The 22,721-nt window shown below is 32.1% G+C and overlaps 1 protein-coding gene across 1 annotated transcript in view; it reads right to left on the reverse strand.

The window, feature by feature from the left end:
• LOC142323954 (putative phospholipase B-like 1) overlaps nucleotides 1–22,721 on the reverse strand; it is a 39,359-nt gene that overhangs the window by 13,120 nt on the left and 3,518 nt on the right. The window contains exons 2-6 of the mRNA XM_075364363.1: nucleotides 19,065–19,311; nucleotides 17,793–17,887; nucleotides 4,876–5,034; nucleotides 3,326–3,551; nucleotides 2,514–2,653 (exon numbers count right to left, since the gene is read on the reverse strand). Coding sequence (XP_075220478.1) covers nucleotides 2,514–2,653; nucleotides 3,326–3,551; nucleotides 4,876–5,034; nucleotides 17,793–17,887; nucleotides 19,065–19,311 — 867 coding nt within the window. The remainder of the gene's footprint in view (nucleotides 1–2,513; nucleotides 2,654–3,325; nucleotides 3,552–4,875; nucleotides 5,035–17,792; nucleotides 17,888–19,064; nucleotides 19,312–22,721) is intronic.

Consider the following 22,721-nt stretch of genomic DNA (forward strand, 5'->3'; position numbering starts at 1 on the left):
TAAATTTTTGTCACATCAGATTACTTTTAATCATTATGGTTATGGTTTGTTATATATAAACACAGAATATCTTAAAATGTACAAATACATAAAAACATATAAAAACAATGTTCTGAATGAACAGATCCAAATTAAATCACATTAATGAAAAACAAATCTGCTTCAAAACCTAATCTAAACATCAGTGCCACATCAGCAGCACAACACGCAATGCTAACAGTTGCAGTAAAAATCAAGATTAAGTTGCTTGATTTTTAGCAAAAGTATATCAGACTGATAAAGTTTCACCTTTAAATAAAGCATTCATTCTTGAATTTAAAACTGTTTTGTAAGCTGCTCATCTATCATTCTGTAGCGAAGCTAACGATTTCAAAATCTATATTTGGAGAATAGAAAAGGGCGTGATGTTTAGGAACAGACTAAGCAACTTTTTTCCAAAATAACAACTTTAACAAAAGTTGGATTGAGCCTCCATGAGGTGTGCCTGGATATTCCCAGAAAAATTGGCGAAATTTGTCCAGCGAACTGAATCTAAACAAACCTCACAGCTTCATTTATCATCAAATTACACCTCACTAGATCATATCTAGAGTTGTAACTTGGGACCTAGTCCTACCACAGGTGAGCCCTTGACAGTCATCCATGAAAGGTCTTTTAAGAAATACTCCTCCGGCTGAACCAAGCAACACCAGAGTTCAGAGAAGGCAGTATTCGGATTGAGTGGGCTACCATTAGAAGATAATCATCAGAAGCATTGGAAAGTCCCATCACTACACACAAACAAGAAAAATGCAAAGTCCACAAAGCAAATTTACTACATTTCCACACACAATGTAAACTTTTCCATACAGACTGGTGAACTGAAAATAATAACTGGCCTAATGGACCAACACAAAATTTTCACCTTAGTCTCTGCAAACGTATACCTGGGAAGAGAGTGATGAGAAATGACCCACAATTTGGAACAGGCTTTTCAGTCAGCCTCAAAATAGTAAACTCCATACAAGAATTAAAGTCACAATCCCCAAGAATCTCAACACTCACCCTAAAAGCGTCTGATAAAATCTACATTATGCACCCATGCACCCACTAATAATAAAAATAACTCTCCAAAAGACCATAAAGAAACAGAAAAGTTCTGGAATTTACTCGACCTGACTATAAATGACTCCCCCAAAAACCATGTTAAACAATTAACCGGAGACTTCAATGCTCAGTTAGACAGAGAAAGAAGATACATTTATGACATCATCAGAAAATGGCCCACCCAAAAGAAAACAAAAATGGACAGACTTATTGATCTTCGCAGAAACCACAACTAAATCTCAAAACCCACATATTTTGATAGGAAATCTCAAAAATTCAAAACCTGGCAGAGAATGGCAACTAGACCATGTCTTCATGGACAAACACCACCACAAGGAAATCTACAATGTAAAAGTCCTCCGAGGAGTAGACACAGGCTCAGATCACTATGTAGTCAAAATTAAAATTAGATTTACTCCCCAAAGAAATCAATAGAATCAAGCCCCTAAAACTAAAAGAAAAATGGATCCTACCCAACTAATCAAAAATGAAGATTACTAGAAAGCAACTGAAAAGATAACAATCATGGGTAAACTCGAAGATCTAGTCAACAACCTTAAACAAATCACAGAAGAATTAGTCCCAATAAAATTGGGATATATCAGATATAAAAGTAGAAGCCATTTATGTGGTAGAAACATTCTTCCACCTGAACGAACAATCAAAGAGAGACTGACTCCAGAAAATTGAAAGAAGAATTGGAAGAACCTGCATCAATAAAAAGGTACCATTAAGATGGATAGTGGTGGACTGTGGCCAACAAAGTTGTGTACATAGAGTTAGAACCCATCACTGATACCATGCGTAAGAGGAGACTAGGGTTTTTTGGACATATGAGCATGCAAGATTCAGGACTTCTGAGATGGTTAGTACAGTACAATCTTGACTTTAAAAACATCAAAACAGGATGCAAATGGATCAGAGAAATAAGAGAAGATCTGAAGGAAATTGGCTGTACACCAGCAGACACCATAGATAAGATAAAATTAAACAAGAAAATCAAGAAGAAAAACACTTGCTTCACACTCACAAGAAAAGACTCAACACGAACATTTTCAACACTATAGTGACACAAAGATCAGAATGTATGAAAAAGTACTGGGAGGACTGCAAGGTCCAAACGATCCCATCAAAGAGAATTTTATCACGAACGAACTGACTAAAGTGATCCTATGCGGTCATAAAAGATAAACAGTATAAAGAGGACATGAAATTGTTCATCAATATACAATAGTCAAGTTCTAATATAGACTTTTCATATTTATTACTGCAATTCAATAATAAACATCAGTTAAAGAGATCAGTTAAAGTGGTAAAAATTACAGAAAAGTTTAAAAAATAATTTAAAATAAAAATGTTTTAATAAAAAAAGTATATTTTAAATTACTCTGTCTTTACACAAGACATTAATCAGCTGTTTTACTTACCCTGGTGTAAATTTTTTGTAATCGACAACCATCCATTGGTTGTTATACGTTCCACTGTTGTACTGAGAAAAAATACTTGACCAACTCTTACCATCTGAACCTAAACGATTGGCAACCATTATTCGAATAAATTCAAAAACCTGTAAAGAAAAGGTTTGATTGAAAGGTTACAATTGTTTTATGACTAATTGCAAATAGATTGTTACCCCACAGTGTGGGGTAACATAATCTATCGTAAACAAGTGTGTGCAGACATAATCTATTGTAGATTAATAATTATGTAGATTAAATAAATATTGTAGATATTATTATAGAAATAATACTGTAGATTAATCTATTGTTGAAGCATTCTCATATACTGGGGTCTAAATCTCACTATCTATACATCATTTATTACATCTATGCTATCTACGTCTTATAACTATAATAATTAGTTGTATTTTTATTTTTTTTTGTTCTTACAGGCATGAAATATAGTTGGTAATCTATAATGATTCTTGAAATTTATTATTTATCCACACTGGATGAGATTTAGTAAATGTAGAAAATTTATTTTACTCCTGTTAAATTTTAACCAAGTACAATTAAATTTTATTTATGTTATTCCAAATGTAAAATGTGGTGTCCTAATGTGGTCATGATTGTTTCTACTCTTATCATTTTCAATATGAATTATGGCCATATTTTCTTTGTTACTTCTAACACATTTAAACATGGTACTTTCTAAGTGCCATTTTAAAATTGCACGTGCACGCACACACACACAACAAACAAGTACTTATATATAAGTATATGAGTATTATTTCACGTACTGTTCCATTTGGTGTTACATATTTCCATAAATCATTGTTATTATTTCCAATAGTTGTTTCTTGTACAACTAGACCTGATGATGTAGTATAGAAATCATCAATAGAATGAATAACACCAGGATAACTTGAAAATGATATTTTATTTCCTGAAATTACAGTTTCTGAACTACGAAGCTTGTTGTATTGTAGTTCATAAAGTTTCAATACACGTGTCATTGTGTTATATCTGCAAAAAATAATTTGTAAAAATACATTATATCTGTCTTTAGAGGAAGGAAATGACTAAAAAATAAAATTATTTTGTTGAGTATTAGTGAGGAAAGTTTCACTAATGCTTAAAAATAAGATTTTATTTGATAATATATTGTCAACAAAGCAGAAAAAATATGTTATGGTAACTTGTTAGTATTTAGGCCTCTGATTTTTACATTCATATTAAATTGTCAGTAAATTATATATTTATAGTTGAAATGTAACATGTTTAACATTTTTAGAATTTTATAATCAAATGATTAACTCAGATTGAGAGAAAGCATTGAAAAATTTCTGTGAAACTTAGATAAACAATTGGAATGATATACCTCCATTGTTAAAAATCTTACATTCTATTCACTGTCCTGCATTTATAAATATGGTCTAGTGTGGGTGTGTATGTGTGAAGTCAGTTAAAAAGATAATGTAACGTTTTCTGGTGCTTACTGAGATGTGTGACTGGTATTACTCCATAGTGTAGGAACTAATGAACAAAATCCCACCACTCTCATGATGATTTGTTTTTTCAAAGCATACACTGGAAGTTTGTGTGATTTGGTATCTTTGTTGGTTGCACAAACCATGAGTTGGTGGAATTTTGTGATAAGCGTAGCAAAGATTTTGTAGAAATAAATAATGATTAAAGAAACTTATAGAGAAAGGTTTTACAAAAAAATAGTTATTCAAATATGAAAGTAATGTTTACAGTTTTTTTTTTTGGCATTAAAGGTGTTATTCACTGAGTATTTGTGTACAGGGCAGATAGTCAACCAGCACTACTTCCAAGAAGTCAGCAGACATCTTCACTAAAATGTGAGAAAGGAGATGACTGAACACTGGCATGATAACTTTTGACATACTGTCGACAATCATGATAGTGCTTGAGCACAAACATTGCTTTAATTCATGAGTTTTGTATAAAACATTTGCTCACTGTCATCCATCACCCATTATACATACCTGACCTAACTCCTGCTTTTTCTTATTTCTAAAATAGAATTTTTTGTTAAAAAGATAGAGATTTGAGACATTGGAATCCATAAAAGAAAATCTACATAGTACCCTACCCTGGTAGGTATTTTGAAAACTGCATTAAAGAGACGTTTCTCAAAGTGGAAGGGATGTTGAGAAAGTGTATATTATTAATATATACATAATACTATTAATATATAATTAATTGTATATTATAAATATTCAATAAAAATATTTTGTTTATTTTTGCCAGACCTTGAATGCATGTGCACACATGAGTATGTGCATGTGTATGTTTCTTAAAAAGTAATAATATGTTTTCTTACCTTGTCCATGTATTGTGAGCAACATACAAATCTGTATTTTTTGGCAAAAGTTTAATAATAGCTGAACAGTGACCTTCGTCAAATATTTTACTTGGAATACTTCCTGCTGGTCTAAATTTATCAACTAAATCATACATATCACCTCTCATGTTCATGAACCTAAAAAAAATGATAATTTGCTATAAATTATAAAAACATTATGTGTTAATGATTTAGTAATGATATTTTTAATTTTTTCATCTTTTAGTTATGTCTAGTTGTTAACAAAAAAGAAAGGAGCATATTGATTAATTTTTACACTATCTGTACCATTTTCAACTGAATTTGAGTGGGCTTATTGAAATGCAACAGTATGTTTGACTTATTTAAGAATACAGCAGCAAATCACTTTTGCTCCCTTTTCGTAATAAAACTTTCATGGGTTACTTACAGTTATTGAGAATGGTATGTTGTATTTTGGAAGTAACTTGTGGTTCATATCAGGTTGACTAAAATCATAATGCTTATGTTCTTAAACATACTGAAATTGGAAAATATTATATGACATGATATTAAACAAATTTGATGTGGACATCACATGACTTGTACGCCTGTTAAATGACATATACACATTTAAAAAAAATAAAAGTGCATAAAATTTTATTTTATTAATAACTTCTGATATTTTTTCATATATTTATATATATATTTTTTTGTATTGTTATTATTGAATTATTATTTATTATAACATTTTTCTACAATTGAAGGTTAATAATTATTAATAAATTAGTATATTTAAATTTAAAAAAAGTTAAAAAAAGGAGATGAAATCCGATTTAAACCGATGTGCCTTCCTCTTGTAAGATCCAAATATTTCATTAATAAACATTTTATTTGGCTATAACTCTGGAACCAGTGAAAGTAAGTATCAGTTGTGATATATCATTGAAAAGCTCTCAATGAGGGCTTGTTATTGCAATTAAGAAAAAGCCCAAAGTTCAAATTTTCTGGATTTTGGGCTTTTGGTCCAGTCGATTGCAATCAAAAGGGGAGGTGCACAACTAGATGTTACAACAGCCCTAAATCCAAAATTTCAACATCCTATGGTTAATCATTTTTGAATTAAGTGAAATACATATGTACATGCATCATGCTGAAACTAGTCAAAATGGATTCAGGGATGGTCAAAATGGATATTTCCATTAAAATCTGAAAACCAAAATTTTTTGCAATCACAATACTTCCTTTACTTTATACAAGGAAGTAATTAATGGAGCAGAAATTAAAATTGTTTTTTTTGACACATGAACTATCATCAGATGTATCGCTCAATTGGTGATCAGTACCTTAATACTAAAATACACATCTACATTACAAAATGCTAATGAACTGTTTTCTATTCTTTATAGCCTATTTTTGTAACTTAGTCTCACTACAGTTTGACCAGTAACATAATTCTTTTTTAGTGATTAGTACCTAATAATCTATTATTTAGGTCATGTCAGGAAGGGTAGATATGGCTTTTCATGGTAAAAAAAGAAACATTTTTGTTGGTGGATCAAGGAAAATCATGGTAAACCTTGATCAAAAAAACATCACATAATACTCAGTTATAAAATAAAAACGCAATGTTAGTGACTTAAAATACAAACACATGAAATAATATTAAGGTAAATACATAAAGATGCTAAATAAAAAAAAAAAAAAAAAAGACTAAAAATCGTAATTCAGAAGAGTTAATTGTGTACAATTTGGCAGGAGATGCACAAATTCTGGGTTTTTTAAAATTTGTTAATATTTAATAATTGTTACTATTATTTTAGAATTCCTTGAGAGAGAAATACTATTTTTGTAAAAGAAAATATTAAAAAATGTATTTTAAATAAATTATTGGTAGGAGATTTATGAAATGGTTTGGTAATTTATTAAAAATGGCAATGGAAACCTATGATTTTGCTTGTAAGCTGCAGTATTGCATTGAATTAGATAAAAAAAATTCTCTTGTCTGGTTTGATAGAATTGGATATTGTTATTTTTTTAAGAATAAATGACAACAAAGATTGAACATTCATAGATATAAATAAATGGATAAATAAAAATCTTTAATTTTATACAAATCAGCCTACATGATTCATTGTGTTGGGTGCAAGGAATATTGTAGGGGCCTCAGGAACATTGTATGATCTTCAAAAACGTGTAACTCTTATAACACTATCACCTGTATTCATTGATATTGGTACTACAATAACTATAATACTATTACTGCTACTGTAGTAACTATAGTTACACTATCACCTGTATTCAATGATATTAGTTAAAATTGATACTTTTTTTACTCGGTAAAAAATTGAATAATTTACTGTGATTGCAAAAAATTGAATATGAAATATTTTTCTTAAATATACTGTTTAAAATATATTTTAAAAATTGGGAAATGACTATTAGTAACAAATTTTTTTTTTGAAATCAAGCTGAACATTTTCAATACACAATCCTTTTCAAGGTTTGTTAATCAGGTAATAATGAAGTTTGTAAAAATTAAGTTTTGCAAGTTTCTCCTTTTTGAAGGAGGGATATGACAGCAGAGGTTTAAAATAACTGGAAAATGCCCGATTGTTGAAAAATTCATTAAATTTATAAGATGGACAATACAAGTTTTAACTTTTTATGTGTCAATGGGAAATAAAAATACCAATTTATTAATAAAATCATTCAAGGCTTTATTTGAAATGGATCAGTATTTTTAGTTATATGAAATACTGGAAAAAAATTATTAAATTCCTCTTACATGAATAGTGGATGAGATAATAATTGATCTGCACGACCTGTTTCGTTTCCAAATCCACCTTTACTTTTGATAAGTGCCCATGTAGATTCATTGATTGAATTTTCTTTCTTTTTCTCTTTAGCCTCTGGAACCACTGTTAAGGTATTACTTCAGAGGATGATGTGTGTGAATGTAAATGAAGTGTAATCTTTTACAGTCTCAGGTCAACCATTCCTGAGATGTGTGGTTAATTGAAACTCAGCCACCAAAGAACACTGGTATCCACAATCTATTATTCAAATTTGTATAAAAGTAACTACCTCTATAAGGATTTGAAACTTGAACTTTCGACTTTGAAAATCAGCTGATTTGTGATGAAAAGTTAATCAATCACTAGACCAACCTGGTGGGTAGATTCATTAATTGAATTAGGTATTACATTATCATACTGTAATCTTTTAGCATTAAGAATGACTTAATGACTCAATCTTTCAACTAAATTATTTTTAAACATAATAAAAAATATACTCTTTTTTTATATAACTTTTACTCTTTCCATTTGTCAGATTTAACCATTGAAAAACCATAACCTTGTAAGCATGGCCTCATTCAACAGATCACAATCATTTTTTTAAGTTACATTAAAACTAATAAAGGTTTTTCATTGATTTCATTTTTTTACAAATTAATTATTTTCTAAAATATATTATCTTTAGCATTTTATGAGGTAGATTATTTGAAATTTAATAAATATTAGTCTTCATCCTGTTTTAACATTTTAAAGATTGTTTTAAGAATATTCATAATTACACATCATTTTCACTTCACAATTAAATACACAGTGTTAAAGGTACACGTTTTAGTTTACGTCATTACTTTAGTAATCCCAAGTGAATATTAGTTAAATTGTGTTATTGAGTTTTCCTAATAGTATGTTGCAGAGTGTTGTGAACTGAAAATTTAATTCATTATTTAATGATAGTTTTTGAGCATTTGTGTTCTACCAGCTTTTTACATTCAAACTCTTAAACAGCATTCATGAAGAAAAGGCTTTATTATAACTAATAAGTACATAGCTTTATTACATTTATATATACTCGTAAATGTTTAAAATTAGTTTTATCAGTAATATGGTGATTTCTTAAAATTAATGATTATGTAATTAATTTTTTAATACCTAATTGAAATTAATGGAATTATGTACATCAGATTCCCTTGAAACATTCCATAAAATTTATCCCAGTTTGACCTGCTGGAATCATTACATATCTTCTAAACTTCAGTTTACATTTCTTATAATGTTACATTAAAATGGCTGATACTGTTACAGCCATTCTATTAATTCTACCTATTGAAAACTGATGATAGTCGTTAGATAAATGAGGTAAATGGAACAATGACTAGAGTTAGACTGTGTAAAATTAAGAAAAATGCTTTTAAAACTTTTAAAATTGCCCATAATGGAGATATGCCCCCACAGCCTATGAGATAAGAATGATATGTAAAAGAAGTGTAGTCTAACTCAGGCCGACTATTTCTGAGACGTTTGGTTAATTGAACCCCAATCACCAGAGTACACCGTTAACCACTGTCTAGTATTCAGATCCGTATAAAAGCGACTAACTTTTACTAGCATTTCAATCTCAAAACCTTTGACTTCGAAATTAGCTGTTAAACAACTGATTTGCGACGACGAGTTAACCATTAGACCAGCCCGGTAGGCTATGAAATAAATAATTATGAGAAATTAAAATGGCGGCTGTATATATATTTTTTTCACTCACTACATCTCTAGGTAAAGGTGTAAGCAGTAGTTGTTCATTAGATAAATTTTAATTGTTTAATTGGGGTTTTCACCTTTCAAATCGTATTTCAAACGGCTGAATTATAATGAAAAATGTTAGCGTGAGTTTGTGCTCAAACGAGAATATAATTTCCTGCATTTTAATCTCGTCCACTTTTTTATATTAGTACCATTCAGACAGTTTATATATATATTAATTTAACTCTAAACCGGCGTAACAAAAATGTGTACTTATTTTCATTTTCAGATCCTATGCATCAAAATGAAAAAAATATTTCCTGTGGGAAAAAATGAATATTTTCCTTTTGTATTCCATCTGTTCGCCAATTTGTCGTTTTTAAAGAAATATTTACATCTCAAGATCGGATGGTGGAATCAGCATAATACTTGGCAACATGATTACAATAGCTTTTTCTAATAAATAAAAAATTACGAGGTAAGGACTTTCTTAAATTTTAAATTGGCGCTATGTCATTATTTAATTTTTTACATCTTGGTAATCAGTTTTATCAGAATAGTTTTTATTAGTGAAAATGTTAGTCTTTCCATTGAAAAAAATGACACCTTATTTTTTAAAATCGTCGAAAAACATCTGATGTATTGTAGAAAAATTATGACGTAATTTTAATCGGATTTCATCTCGATCAATTGTTTGAATAAACAGCTGTCGTATTGGGTACAGTATTATGATATGATTTTTAAATCATTTTATTTCTAAGGATGTAATTATCTAAGGTTATGTTCCAATATAATAGAAATATCTCATTTATTTAAGTGCTGTTTATCCCACTTGAGATCCAGTTATGCTATCATGAATGATTTTTTTTAGGTGAACTTAATCAGATGTACAAAAAAACTTTTTCTACTTTTTTAAACATTTTTACGTCTTTGTAGGAAGTAAAGGAATTATTGTTATCGTGAAAAATTTCGGTTTTCAGATTTCAACGGAAATATTCATTTTGACATCTCTGAATCAATTTTGACTAGTTTTGTGACGTCCGTACGTACGTACGTACTTACGTATCTCACATAACTCAAAAACGATTAGCCGTAGGATGTTGACATTTTGGATTTAGAGCTGTTGTAACCACTGAAATAAATATTTCAGTGGTTACAACATCCAGTTGTGCAAAGAATTTGGATTTTTTCTTAACTGTAGTAATAAGCTCCCATTGAGAGCTTTTAAACGATATACGTATCATAAGTGGTATTTATTTTCATTGGCTCCAGAGTTATAGACAAATAAAATTTTAATTAATGAAATATTTCTCTCTTAAAGGGGAAGGCACATCGGTTTGAATCAGACTTCATCTTCTTTTTTATTTAAATTTATTGATTTATTAATAATTATTAACCTCCGATTGTAAAAACGTTTTCACAATAAATAATAAATAATTCAATAATAACAACAAAAAAAGAAAATATATCAGAAGTTATTAATGAAATAAAATGTTATGTACGTTTCATTTAAAAAAAAGATGTGTATATGTAATTTAATAGGCGTACAAGGAAGTCATGTGGTGCCCACATCAGATTTTTTTTCTATTACTAACGCTGCTTTTGTTGCATTTTAGTTTCAGCTGAATTTATGTCAACGACCTTTTTTGATTAAGCTTAATATCCGTTTTACCAAGATAGAATTTATACATTTTTTTTTGTAATGCTTTATAAAATTGCTTGCTAAAGATGTAATTTTTATTATTTTTTTTAAATTTATTTTTGTCCGCAGTTTAGTAACTGTAATACAAAAACCCCGGTTTTTTGTATATTTCTATGTACAAGGTGTCCCATAAGTTTCCATACATAGAAAAATAAAACTATAAAAACAATAAAGGTTCAACTTACAAATAATAATGAATGTTAAATTATTCAAGGGCTTTCGGATTTTATTCGTCCATCATCAGGAATAGTCGATTAATTATAAAATTTACAGTTGTGCATTTAAATAGTAGAATAGAAATTAAAATGAAATAAAATAAATGGTTAAAATTTGTATATTCATAACATAATTTGTATTATTAAACTTTAATTAATTTCATAATTAAAATGAAATAAAATAAGCAGATAATTTCTAGTGAAATGTTTTTGACTATAAGACTACATTAATTTAAATTATTGAATGTACTGCAATATAAATACTTTGTTTTATAAATAATTTTATTAACTCTTATTTCTTGAAAGAAAGAAAAAGTACAAAATAAAAATTAATTTTATATCTCGTATAAATTGTTGGCTAGCTATGCACAATATTTTTAAATTAACGGTATGCTCGTATCTAATAGTGATTTATATAAAAATAATTCTACAACAGCGTAATTAAATGTTAATATGAATAAATGTAAAAATCTGATGTGGACATCACATGACTTCCTTGTACGCCTATTAAATTACATATTCACATTTTTAAAAGTACATAAAAATGTTATTTCACTAATAAATTCTGATATTTTTTCATATATTTTTTATTGTTATTATTGAATTATTATTTATCGTAAAACATTTTTTACAATCGGAGGTTAATAATTCTTAATAAATCAATATATTTAAATTAAAAAGAAGCTAAAAAAAAGATGAAGTCTGATTCGAACCGATGTGCCTTCTCCTTGATCCAAATATTTCATTAATTAAAGGTTTATTTGGCTATAACTGTGGAACCAATGAAAATAAGTACCACTTATGATATATCGTTGAAAAGCTCTCAATGAGGACTTAGTACTGCAGTAAGAAAAAGTCCAAATTCAGATTTGTTTGGATTTTGGGATTTTTTACACACTTTTGGTTCAGTCGATTGCAATCAAAAGGGGAGGTGTACAACTAGACGTTACAATAGTCCTAAATCCAAAATTTCAACATCCTACGGCTAATCGTTTTTGAGTTATTCGAGATACATACGTACGTACAGACGTCACGCCGAAACTAGTCAATGCGGATTCAGGGATTGGTGATTTCCGTTGAAATCTGAAAACCGAAATTTTTCGAGATCACAATACTTCCTTTACTTCGTACAAGGAAGTAAAAATTGTAATTTAAATTATAGTAATAAAGCACCTTTTAATAAATTCTGCGATTTATAGATAACGTATCGAGTTTTTATTATAGTATTATATAAGGTTGTACCTGGTTCTAAAGTAAAGGTAGAGAGCTGCAAATTGGAAGCATGGTCTACTATGCCTTTTTATTTTTATTTTTTGATTCGAAAAATGAAATTGATAACGGTATTAGGTCGTCGCTCCAGAGGAAATATTCACAACTTCACCCCCAAGGAGGGTAGGGCCTCGATCTATGACTTAAAACCTATCTGGCTTTTAACCTTCACTACGAATGTATCCTGAAAATTTGAAAGCAATCGGTCGGTTGGTCCTCGCGTGATGCTGCAAATGGACAGAACCGCCACAAACGTTCGCATTTACATATTAGTCTGTTGGTGTAGATTAACTGTTCCTATTTTTTTGGTAGCTTTAACACAAGTAAAGAACTTGAGGTTCGATAGATACCACGCAGAATCACTCTCTCTGAGATTAGTGATATGATTATACAGCTAGTTCTAGTGATGGTGTCAAGAGTAGGAGGTCTGCTTTATGGTAGTAAAGTTGGCGTGCTGATAAGCAATCGTGAATTCGGATCAACGTAGTAGTAGTAAATGGGAAACCAATTTACTATTTACTCTGGATTTTCGTTAGTTCGCCTAACATCAGAAGCTTGTCATTCTTGAATATGGATATGTCATTTTGTAGGAGCGACTTGTGATTCATAACGGATTGTACACTCCCATTACGGTTTACCGTAACGTTACATTATGTCTAATTAAAAGTATACTACTTACTATTTTTTACATATATAAATAGATAAGATGCACTTTTGGAGCGGTTGTCTCCATATTCAGTTCGAATTATTTAAGAATAATTTTATTTGACCTTTGACCTCGATTACTTCGAAAACCGTTAAGTTTGGTAGAAAGAGGAAATCAGTGTCGTTAGATCATTTTTGATTCTCTATTAGAATATAACATTTGTTTTGCTCGATTTTGTATTTTATTTTCTCTTTTTCTTCTTCTCCCCCGGGCCGGATCTTGCAGTTAAGTATTGCACAGTCAGAGGAGTGTCTTTTACTCTAACGGGCTTCCACGTCCCGGCCCCCCAGTCGGACCTCACTTTGCGCCCGCCTCAAACCCCCATAGTAGTATACACCAGGCCCGGGTATGCCGTCCCTGGGTCCCCACTCCGGGAGCCGTGACTCGGTTTTTATGCCAATGACTAATTTTTTTGTTTGTTTTTTTTTAACTTCTCTACTCCCGGGCCGGACCGACTTGATGGTATTACGCCACCCAGGGGAGTGTCCGTTACTCTAATAGGCCCTCCCCACCTACCGGCTATATACCGGCATGGCAGGTCAGGCCTACCGGTTGGCTCTTTTGAGATTTTTTTTTCCCTTTTTTAACTTAGTTAAGAAAACCTAACAGTCAACCCAAGGAGTCCTCAGCGGCTCATCGAAACCAGCACACCTCAGCATTCTGGCTCTCACCGCTGAGGCTGTCCACCCAAACTACAATCTAAAAACCCATATTCCTTTCATCTATAATTTTTTGTTTAAGGACTGACCTTATGAACTCTACAACCTTTCTCCAATTCTCTACCCTACTGAGCATATGATCTATTATCTCTCTCGGAGTCTTTCCATCAATACCAGCATTGTATCTTAGCATTTGCCATTTTTGGCAATTCAGGAAAGTATGCTCTACATCGTCACGTTCGTTACAATACATGCACGTAGGTTGATCTCTTTTGTCAACTTTGTGGAGGTATTCATTAAAGCACCCATGGCCAGTTAAAAACTGTGTGACGTGGTAATCTATTTTTCCGTGGCGTCTGCCTGTCCATCTAACTATATCAGGAATCAAGGATCTGGTCCATCTGGCTACCCCAGCCTGCAGCCATCTTTCCTGCCATATATTATTAATATCTTGTCTGACTTCATTATCCACATGTCCTAAAAACCTCTCAACCCTGTGTCTAGCAATGAGATCAATAGGGAGCACACAGAGGGCCTCATATGAGACCGTTCTGTAAGCGGATGCTACTCCAAGCAATACCCTCCTGTGTATCTTTTTTAATCTGTCCTTGTTCCTGTTAATAGTCATAGCGGGCCACCATGCAGGAACTGCATACAAAATCGATGAGACTACGGTTGTCGCAAGTAGTCTCCTTTTCGATACCCTAGGAGCTCTGTTCTTTGACATAATAACGTTCAAGCTTTTAATTGTTTTCTCTGCGCTATGATAGACGTTCAACACATGTTCAGTGAAACGACAATTTCTTTGCAGAGTAACTCCCAAGTATCTCAATACCTGAACTTCAGCAATGTTATTACTTTCTATATATATATATATATATATCCACTGGTTCCAACACCCTTCTACCAGTAAATTTGATATATTTGCACTTATCCACCGAGAGCTGTAGTCCTCTTGAATGCAGCCATCTACCGACTATTTCGAGTGCTGAATTTGCCTTATCCTTTACCTCATCAATTGTTTTGGCCTAAATGAGTATTGCCAAGTCGTCAGCGTAAGCCAAAAGCTGAACCCCTTCAGGGTATGTCTGCTGGAGGATTCCATCAAAGGCCAGGACCCATAACAGTGGACCGAGCACTGAGCCTTGTGGCACATCACCGCACATGCTAAAAAGTACCTCTTCTTCTTGTCACCTTCGATCTCTGAGATACTCCTCTACCTGTCTCCGCAAGTATGGACTAATTCCTTTCTCTACCAGTGCTATATTTATATGTTTCCATGCGATGGATCCAAACGCATTCTTCACATCGAGAGAAACAAGTAGAGGAATACTTCTCGTCCTCCTAGTGCCGCTTCTAGCTTCATCAGCCCAGTTCACTACTCTGTTGATAGCATGTACGGTGGATCTACCTCTCCAAAAACCATATTGATTTGCACTAATTCCAGCACCCTCCTCCACCTCCTGCACAATGCGGCCAGCGAGCATTTTTTCGACAACCTTCCCCATCCTGTTGAGAAGGCTCAATGATCTGAAGGTCGGTTGTCCCCCATTACCTGTGTTCTTGGGCAAGAAGATAACCCTAGCCTCCTTCCAACACTCCGGGAAAGATTTATTAATCAGCCCATGGCTGACCACCTCAAGCTTTTCCCATGGCGTTTTTTAAGAAGGCTCTTGATGATTGCCGCTGGAATCTTGTCCAGTCCTGGACTTTTCTTAACGGCCAACATGCCGCTAGCACATTGCAGCTCACTTAAGGCAAATCGTCTACTGTCACACTCAGTAGGGATACTCTCCTCAACCGTCATGCGAGGAAAAAGACTGGGTATTTGTGCTTCGGCACATTCTTTTGTAAGAACGGGGAGACATCTTCCAAATCTTTTAGTAATAATTTTGTAGGCCATCCACCATGGATCGTTATCTAAATCAGCACATAACCTAGCCCAATGCTCCCTTTTTTCTCTCCTTATTGTTCTATTAAGGGCTCTTTTAGCATCAATGTATTTAATGGATGCTTCCTGATATCTCTGCCCACCTACTAGTCTGAGTCTTTGTTTGATGCGTCTTTTAGCTTGTAACGTCTGCCTCAGGTACGCTATCTCTCTTGTCCACCAATAAACCATATGCTTTTTGACTCCATTACGTGACTCCCTGTCCATTTCCTGCTTGATAATGTTAGACAATGCTTCTGGTGCAAAGTTCTCCATCGTTGACAGTCTGGCAGCCACTCTGTTAGTTATCACATCTATTTGACCAACGGAAAATCTAAGTACAGGAGTTTGATCATTACTCTTGAAACTATGTCCTCTAGAATCAACATCGTGGCATAATGGTCGCTTGCTATGTCCTGCTGGAGGATCTCCCAGTTCCACTGTTGGCTCCTCCATCTGTTATCCAAAATTGCTAGGTCAAGAATGGAGGTGTGACCAGTGGTCACACCTATTTGTTTGTTATTGACATTCAGTATTATTATTGTTTACTGTTGCTATTATTGTGGTTGTGATTATTATGATTGATATTTTTTTATTTACTATTTTTCATTAATTGTTTTATTATTGTCGCTTCTTCTTCTTCTTATTATTATTATTATCATTACCATTGCCATTATTATTGATTTGTCTTGTTTTGTTTATGTTTTTAAACCAATAAACTGTAATTATACCAACTTTCTAAATTGTCAATCTCTAAATATCCTGATCATGATGCGAACACGCAACAATATATTAAACCAAATAAAAACTGAAGTTACAGGGTATATAATGACTCTAGTGGGTCAAACCAGAAGAATTTTATAAAATATTTCAAGAAGATCTGATATAGATAATTATACTAATTTCAAATAGATATTAAAAAACTAATTACATAATCATTCATTTTAAGAAATCACCCATGCCACTGACAAAACTAATTTTAAACATTTACATATATGTAATAAAGCCTGTTTGTTACATAAATGATGTTGAAGAGTTTGAATATACAAAGCTGGTATGAACACAAATGATCAGGATTATCATTAAATAATGAATTAAATTTCCACTCCACAACACTATGCAACATAGAGACAACACTGACATTCAGGCAATAAGATCATTAAGGGGATGTTGAATTTTTATATAAAGAAAATGAAATGCATTATTAAGTGATCCCATATTCCCAGAAAACGATGTTCAATTATATAAGTATACTTTTATAGTATGTGTATAGGTTAACATATATGTAAATTATATACACCTGAGATTAAAAAAAAAATCTGAGGTATAACATATCCCATTTATTATTTTTTTTATAATCTATATATATATATATATATATACTTTGCTTTGCTATATATATATATATATATACGTATTTGCACGTATATATATATATACGTGCTTTGCTATTGCTAGATTTGAGTATATATATATATATATATATATATATATACTCAAATATATATATATATATATATATAGATAGATTAAATGTAAATGTAAATGCATATGTCAGAATATAAATAAATCCAATTGTCAAAATACATCTATTGGATTTAATTCAAACTACTCTCCAAACATAGTAGTCGGTGGAAAATAACTTTTAACGGAAAGAGATATGGCTGCAAAATCAAAAAATTGATCCACTATTTTTTTAATCTATAACGGACATACATACTAACATTGCCTTAGACTAAATATATATATATATCATATCTATTTTATTTCATAAATAATATCCTATCGTCAGATATTTTACTATTTCTGATATATAGTGACTAATATTACATTAATAGTACTATATTAAATTAATATAAAGTATAAATTAATATACTTATACTTATATTAAGTATAAATTAATATTATAAAACAAATATCGTACTTACAAAATATCTTCATAAGATATTTCTGGTTCATTTGGTTTTTTACAATAATTATATCCAGCAGCAAAACCTTTTAATTGTTGATACACAAGATTGACCTGTATGGTAAAATATAAAAGAGGATCTTTGTTGTTTATTTATGAAATATATAATACTATAAAAAATATTAATACAGTTAGTGCATATAACATTTGCAACAAATATTTTTTTATTTCATTGTGCTGCCAAATACAAGGCTTTGGTATAATTCATAAGCTTGAGAGCTGAATTAATCATCTAACAAACAAAAACTTTAGTATGTGACAATTCTAGTTTTATATAGATAACTTTGTTTTAAAATCTTTGTTAAATGGTTATTTTTTAGTAATGTTTTACTGAGAAATTATAAAATATTTATTTGGATTAAATATTTTCAATATATAAAACTTATTGCATTGGAACTTGTTTTAGTAAGTTATACCTATTTCTAAGAATATTGTTGCATGCCTTTTCATGCTTATTTTGTGATTTTTTGTTTGTTTTTTTAATTCAAGCCATACAACTAATTTTGAATTGATTTTGATGATTCATTATCTCCTTTTTTATTCAAGTTTCTCTGATAGTTGTATTATTAATTTTTTTCACATTAAGTAGATGTATTACATGCAGTTTTATTTGGTTAAGTAGAAAATTTGAAGACATTTACTAAGTATTGTTATTATAATTACTTTCTATTGGATTGTAACAGCTTAATAATTTGTTTCCAGAAGTAATTATGATAGTATATGTGTTTTGATTCAAAATTAATTTATAACACTGTGATATTCCACATGTATTTAATACATATTCCAACATTCTAGACTGTTAGAGATCATGATCTGTTGTAGTTACTCATAATCATTGTCATAATTTGAACCAGGATTATTTATAATTTCTAATAATCTTAAATCTGATTACAAAATATTTGTGTGCAAATTATTATTTAAATAAATAGGTACCAGTTCATAAATGGAATGCGTAAGCGTAATGGGTCATGTAATCTGAATTGTAACCTTTTTTTTTTAAGAATAATGCTTACGAAAGCCTAAAATTATATAATGAGAATTATAGGGTATTATGGTGAAGCACCATATCTAGCATAGAATCAACTGTGGATCTCTGATTAAAAAGATGAATAAATTTCTTCTTATGTTTTTAGAAGTATAAAATTGTTCTTTTTAGTGATATTTTGTTTTTCTAGAATTTAAGTTACATTGTTAGTAAAATGAAAGCAATTAAACTGTTATGAATACATACTTGCCACCAATATTCACTTTCATTTATGTTTATCGTTATCATTTCTTCAACCCATACTGTATTTTCTTTTATAAAATCTTTTATTTTATTACAAATTTCTTTTTGGTTATCACAGAATGTACGAACTGTATTGAACCAATACTGTGCTGTTAATTCAGTGCCAACTCCTCCTTCACAATAACCAACATAATATGATGTCAAATTACTATCAAACTTTGGATTTGTCCATAACTTAATAAGATTCCATCTGAAATTTTATACATAAGTATAATGTGTTGCACAATTTTTTAATTTTAACATTTTTCAATGAATTAATATGTATGGATATACATTGTGAGAGTAATGAGTGTATTTTAATACCCGTGTTTACCAACATTATTTGTGATACATTCTTGCTAAAGTTTTATTACTTTATATTTATTTGTATTTGAACTGCCCTTTTGTAACAGAAATAGCTGTAGTGTGGAGGAGATAAAAATGACCTAATCATAGTTAGTTATGTAAATAAATAATAATCTTACACAACTGTGTAAGTCTTGCGATTGTGTTATACCAAAACAAAAATATATTACTATGTCTTCAATATATATTATTAATATAATAAAAAATAGTAATTATTATATACTAAATGTTCTTTTTCAATCTTCAAAATTCTGTGGTGTCAAAGATTATTTACAAATATCAGTAATTGTTTGTTTGGTAATGTAAGTTATTGTAAAAGGTTTCAAGCTACTCATTTTTTCTTGATATCGTAATATATAGAAACAAGTGTTGTATTTATAAGTCACAATTTGAATAATTTTATTTAATTTGTTTAAATTATCTTATTATTTGTTTATGTTATCTTATAATATTGAATAACAAAACGGTTTAAGTTTATTTTTATCAGTTTTAAATATACTTCAAATTATTTGAGTATTACTTGTGCACAAGTTATAATTAAGTGACTGTAGCTATTCTGCTTGGATTAATCTAAGCATATGTAGCAAACAAAAGAAGTGATTATTATGGTATACATTGGATCTTTTCAAAAGTAAAGATAAAAATTCTAAACATGGTAGAATTTTCTACCTCTATAATTGTGAATGTGCCTCATTCTAATGAGGCACTATATAATTTACTTTCGTAATTATAGTGATAGTAACTACATAAGATGGTATTTTCTGTAATTTATCATATTTGAGCTAGTGTTTTTAATATTTCTTTTTTACAAAATATTACACTGTATATGTTATATCTCATATTAAGCTTTTTTGTTGTATTTTAATTTTAGATTTAGATGTGAAATATCAATTATTTCACAACTTATTGTATGTTTTGTAAAAGATATCGGTAAAAACAATAGGACCATATATTTTTTTCTGTTACCGTTATTGCTGACTTAAAATATTCTTTAAAATAAATAATATGTGGGTATGATATAGGTCTTCAGAGATATATAAATTTTCTTTACATGTCTTGTTGTCAGTTTAGTAATAGATGCAGGGGACTTAGATATTTTAAGTTTAATAACTATACAAGTATTGTAGGTAGCCCTAAGTAACAATTAAAAAAAAAATAAGTTCCACTGTCAGCAGGCAGACAGCACTGAAATCAGATCTTGAGTACTAGGCTTGTAGGTCATGTACACACTACATAAATCACCAATGCAAGACCACACGGGATCTTGTTCTATACTTTTCAAATCCAAGCTAACCGCAAATCTGATAAAAAGAAAATCAGAATATGTGGCTTCAATTGGTAAATAAAATTTGAAAACAAAGTACCAAAAAGGTTGAAGTACAAGGTGATTTAGATTTAATTTTCTGTTAGAAGATCAACTATAAGTAAACTATAATAGCAGAAGTTGCCGTAGGAGAAGTTAGTGACAGGTGAAGCTCTTGGCGAGCTTCACAAAACTATTAAATGGGTGAAGGAGAAGGTTAAGAAGCCTATCTCCTTTGCTGCAACTGGGCCTAAGTGGCCTAGTTTACTGATGTCAGTCCAGGTTACGGCTGTCAAAATTAAGAGGGCTATGTCAAGATGGTCCCGATTACACCTGGTCCAGGGGCTTCATCAGCAATGACTGAGCTGACTCTAAAAAAGGTCCTGGATCTGAGGAAAGAAAGGTTCCAGCTTTCCTGGGTCACGAAAACAAGGGACAATGGCGTTGTGCTGGAAGTTATAAATGAGGAGCAGGCGAAGCGGCTACTGGAAGCAGACATTCTTAAGAAGAATGAGCTGAAGACTCAGTTGCTGGCCGAGTGGAGGCCACAAATATTGGTCAACGATTTGCCGAGGGCAATGAGGGTGGAGGAGCCTGAAATTCTCTAGGTCATACACAGCCAAAATCCTGTGTTGGATATGGCTGTCGAGAACTTCCTCAAGGGGATCAGGGTGGTCCGGCAGTTGGGGCAGAAAGAGGCCCCAAAGAGCCACTGGATAATTGAGACCTTACCAAAGATCCTGTAGGTCTTGCTGGCCGGTGGTCGGTTGTTTCTTGGATGGACCTCTTGAAGGGTCGTCGACCATACAGAAATACACCGGTGCTTCAAAAGTTAAGGCTTTGGTCACACCTCTCCGCTGTAGAGCACAGTCGGAGATGTGTGATCATTGCACTCTTGCTGGGCACAGGGCAGCTAACTGCCCTAATAAGACTGTGCCTGCAAAGTGCGCTCCTTGTACCTTGGTGAAAGGCTTTGATACCGGACACTGGGTCGGGGGCAAACAATGCAGGTCGCACGACATAGCCCGGGCGAAGATCGTGCATAATACGGCGTATGGCGACGCCAGAATTGGCGTCGCGGACGCCAATTCGTATGGCTTTCGAGGACGGTCGTCGCTATATCGAACGCTTGCGCCTGGGACAGTTAAACCTGCATCATGCCCGGGTTTCCACCAATGAAGCCATGATGGTCCTTGTGGAGTACGACTTCGAGTCCTCTTGGTCCAGAAGCCGTACACAGTAGGGGATAGGGTGGTCGGCTTCCCGGATTGATGTTATTCACTCTCGTGAGGGACGGCCGCTCTCTGCGATCGTAGTCGGTTCGGTGTCGTTGGGTGTCTTCTGGATGCCCTAGTTCTCTGATGAGCAATTCACCGTCGTGTGAGTTACGAGAGTACGCTCGATGTCATAGTAGTTTCGGGATACCTCCATCTTGGATGGAGTATCGACGACTTGCTGGCAAAGTTGGGACGGATTCTGGATGGCCTCCCGGACACCAGAGTGCTGGTTGCTCTGGACGTTAACGCGAAGTCTTCCGCCTGGGTTTCACCACTCACTGATCCTAGAGGTGCTGGTCTCACACAGTTCGTAGAAGCCAGGAACCTCTATTTGTTTAATGAGGCAGAACAACCGCCAACTTTCTCTTGCGAACTGGGGGAAAGTTACATCGATGTCACCTTGGTGACAGACGATCTGCTTAGGAGTACAACTAGTTAGACTGTCTGGCCCGAGGACAGTGTGAGTGGTCATAGGCTTATAACGTATGAGATCACTTACGGAGGTGGTATAAGAGCTCCAGATTCGGGTCGCTATAACCTAAGGGGCCTGGATGAGGACAGGCTGCGGCTTGCTTTCCATCTTGTTGGAAGGTGGTGGCATTGGTGAGGGTGCTCTTAAAATCAGGAAAGGATCTGTAAATATGTTTTGGCAATTTTTATTGACATAGAACCAAC

Source organism: Lycorma delicatula, chromosome 4 (assembly GCF_047948215.1).
Source record: "Lycorma delicatula isolate Av1 chromosome 4, ASM4794821v1, whole genome shotgun sequence".
Classification (NCBI taxonomy): domain Eukaryota; kingdom Metazoa; phylum Arthropoda; class Insecta; order Hemiptera; family Fulgoridae; genus Lycorma; species Lycorma delicatula.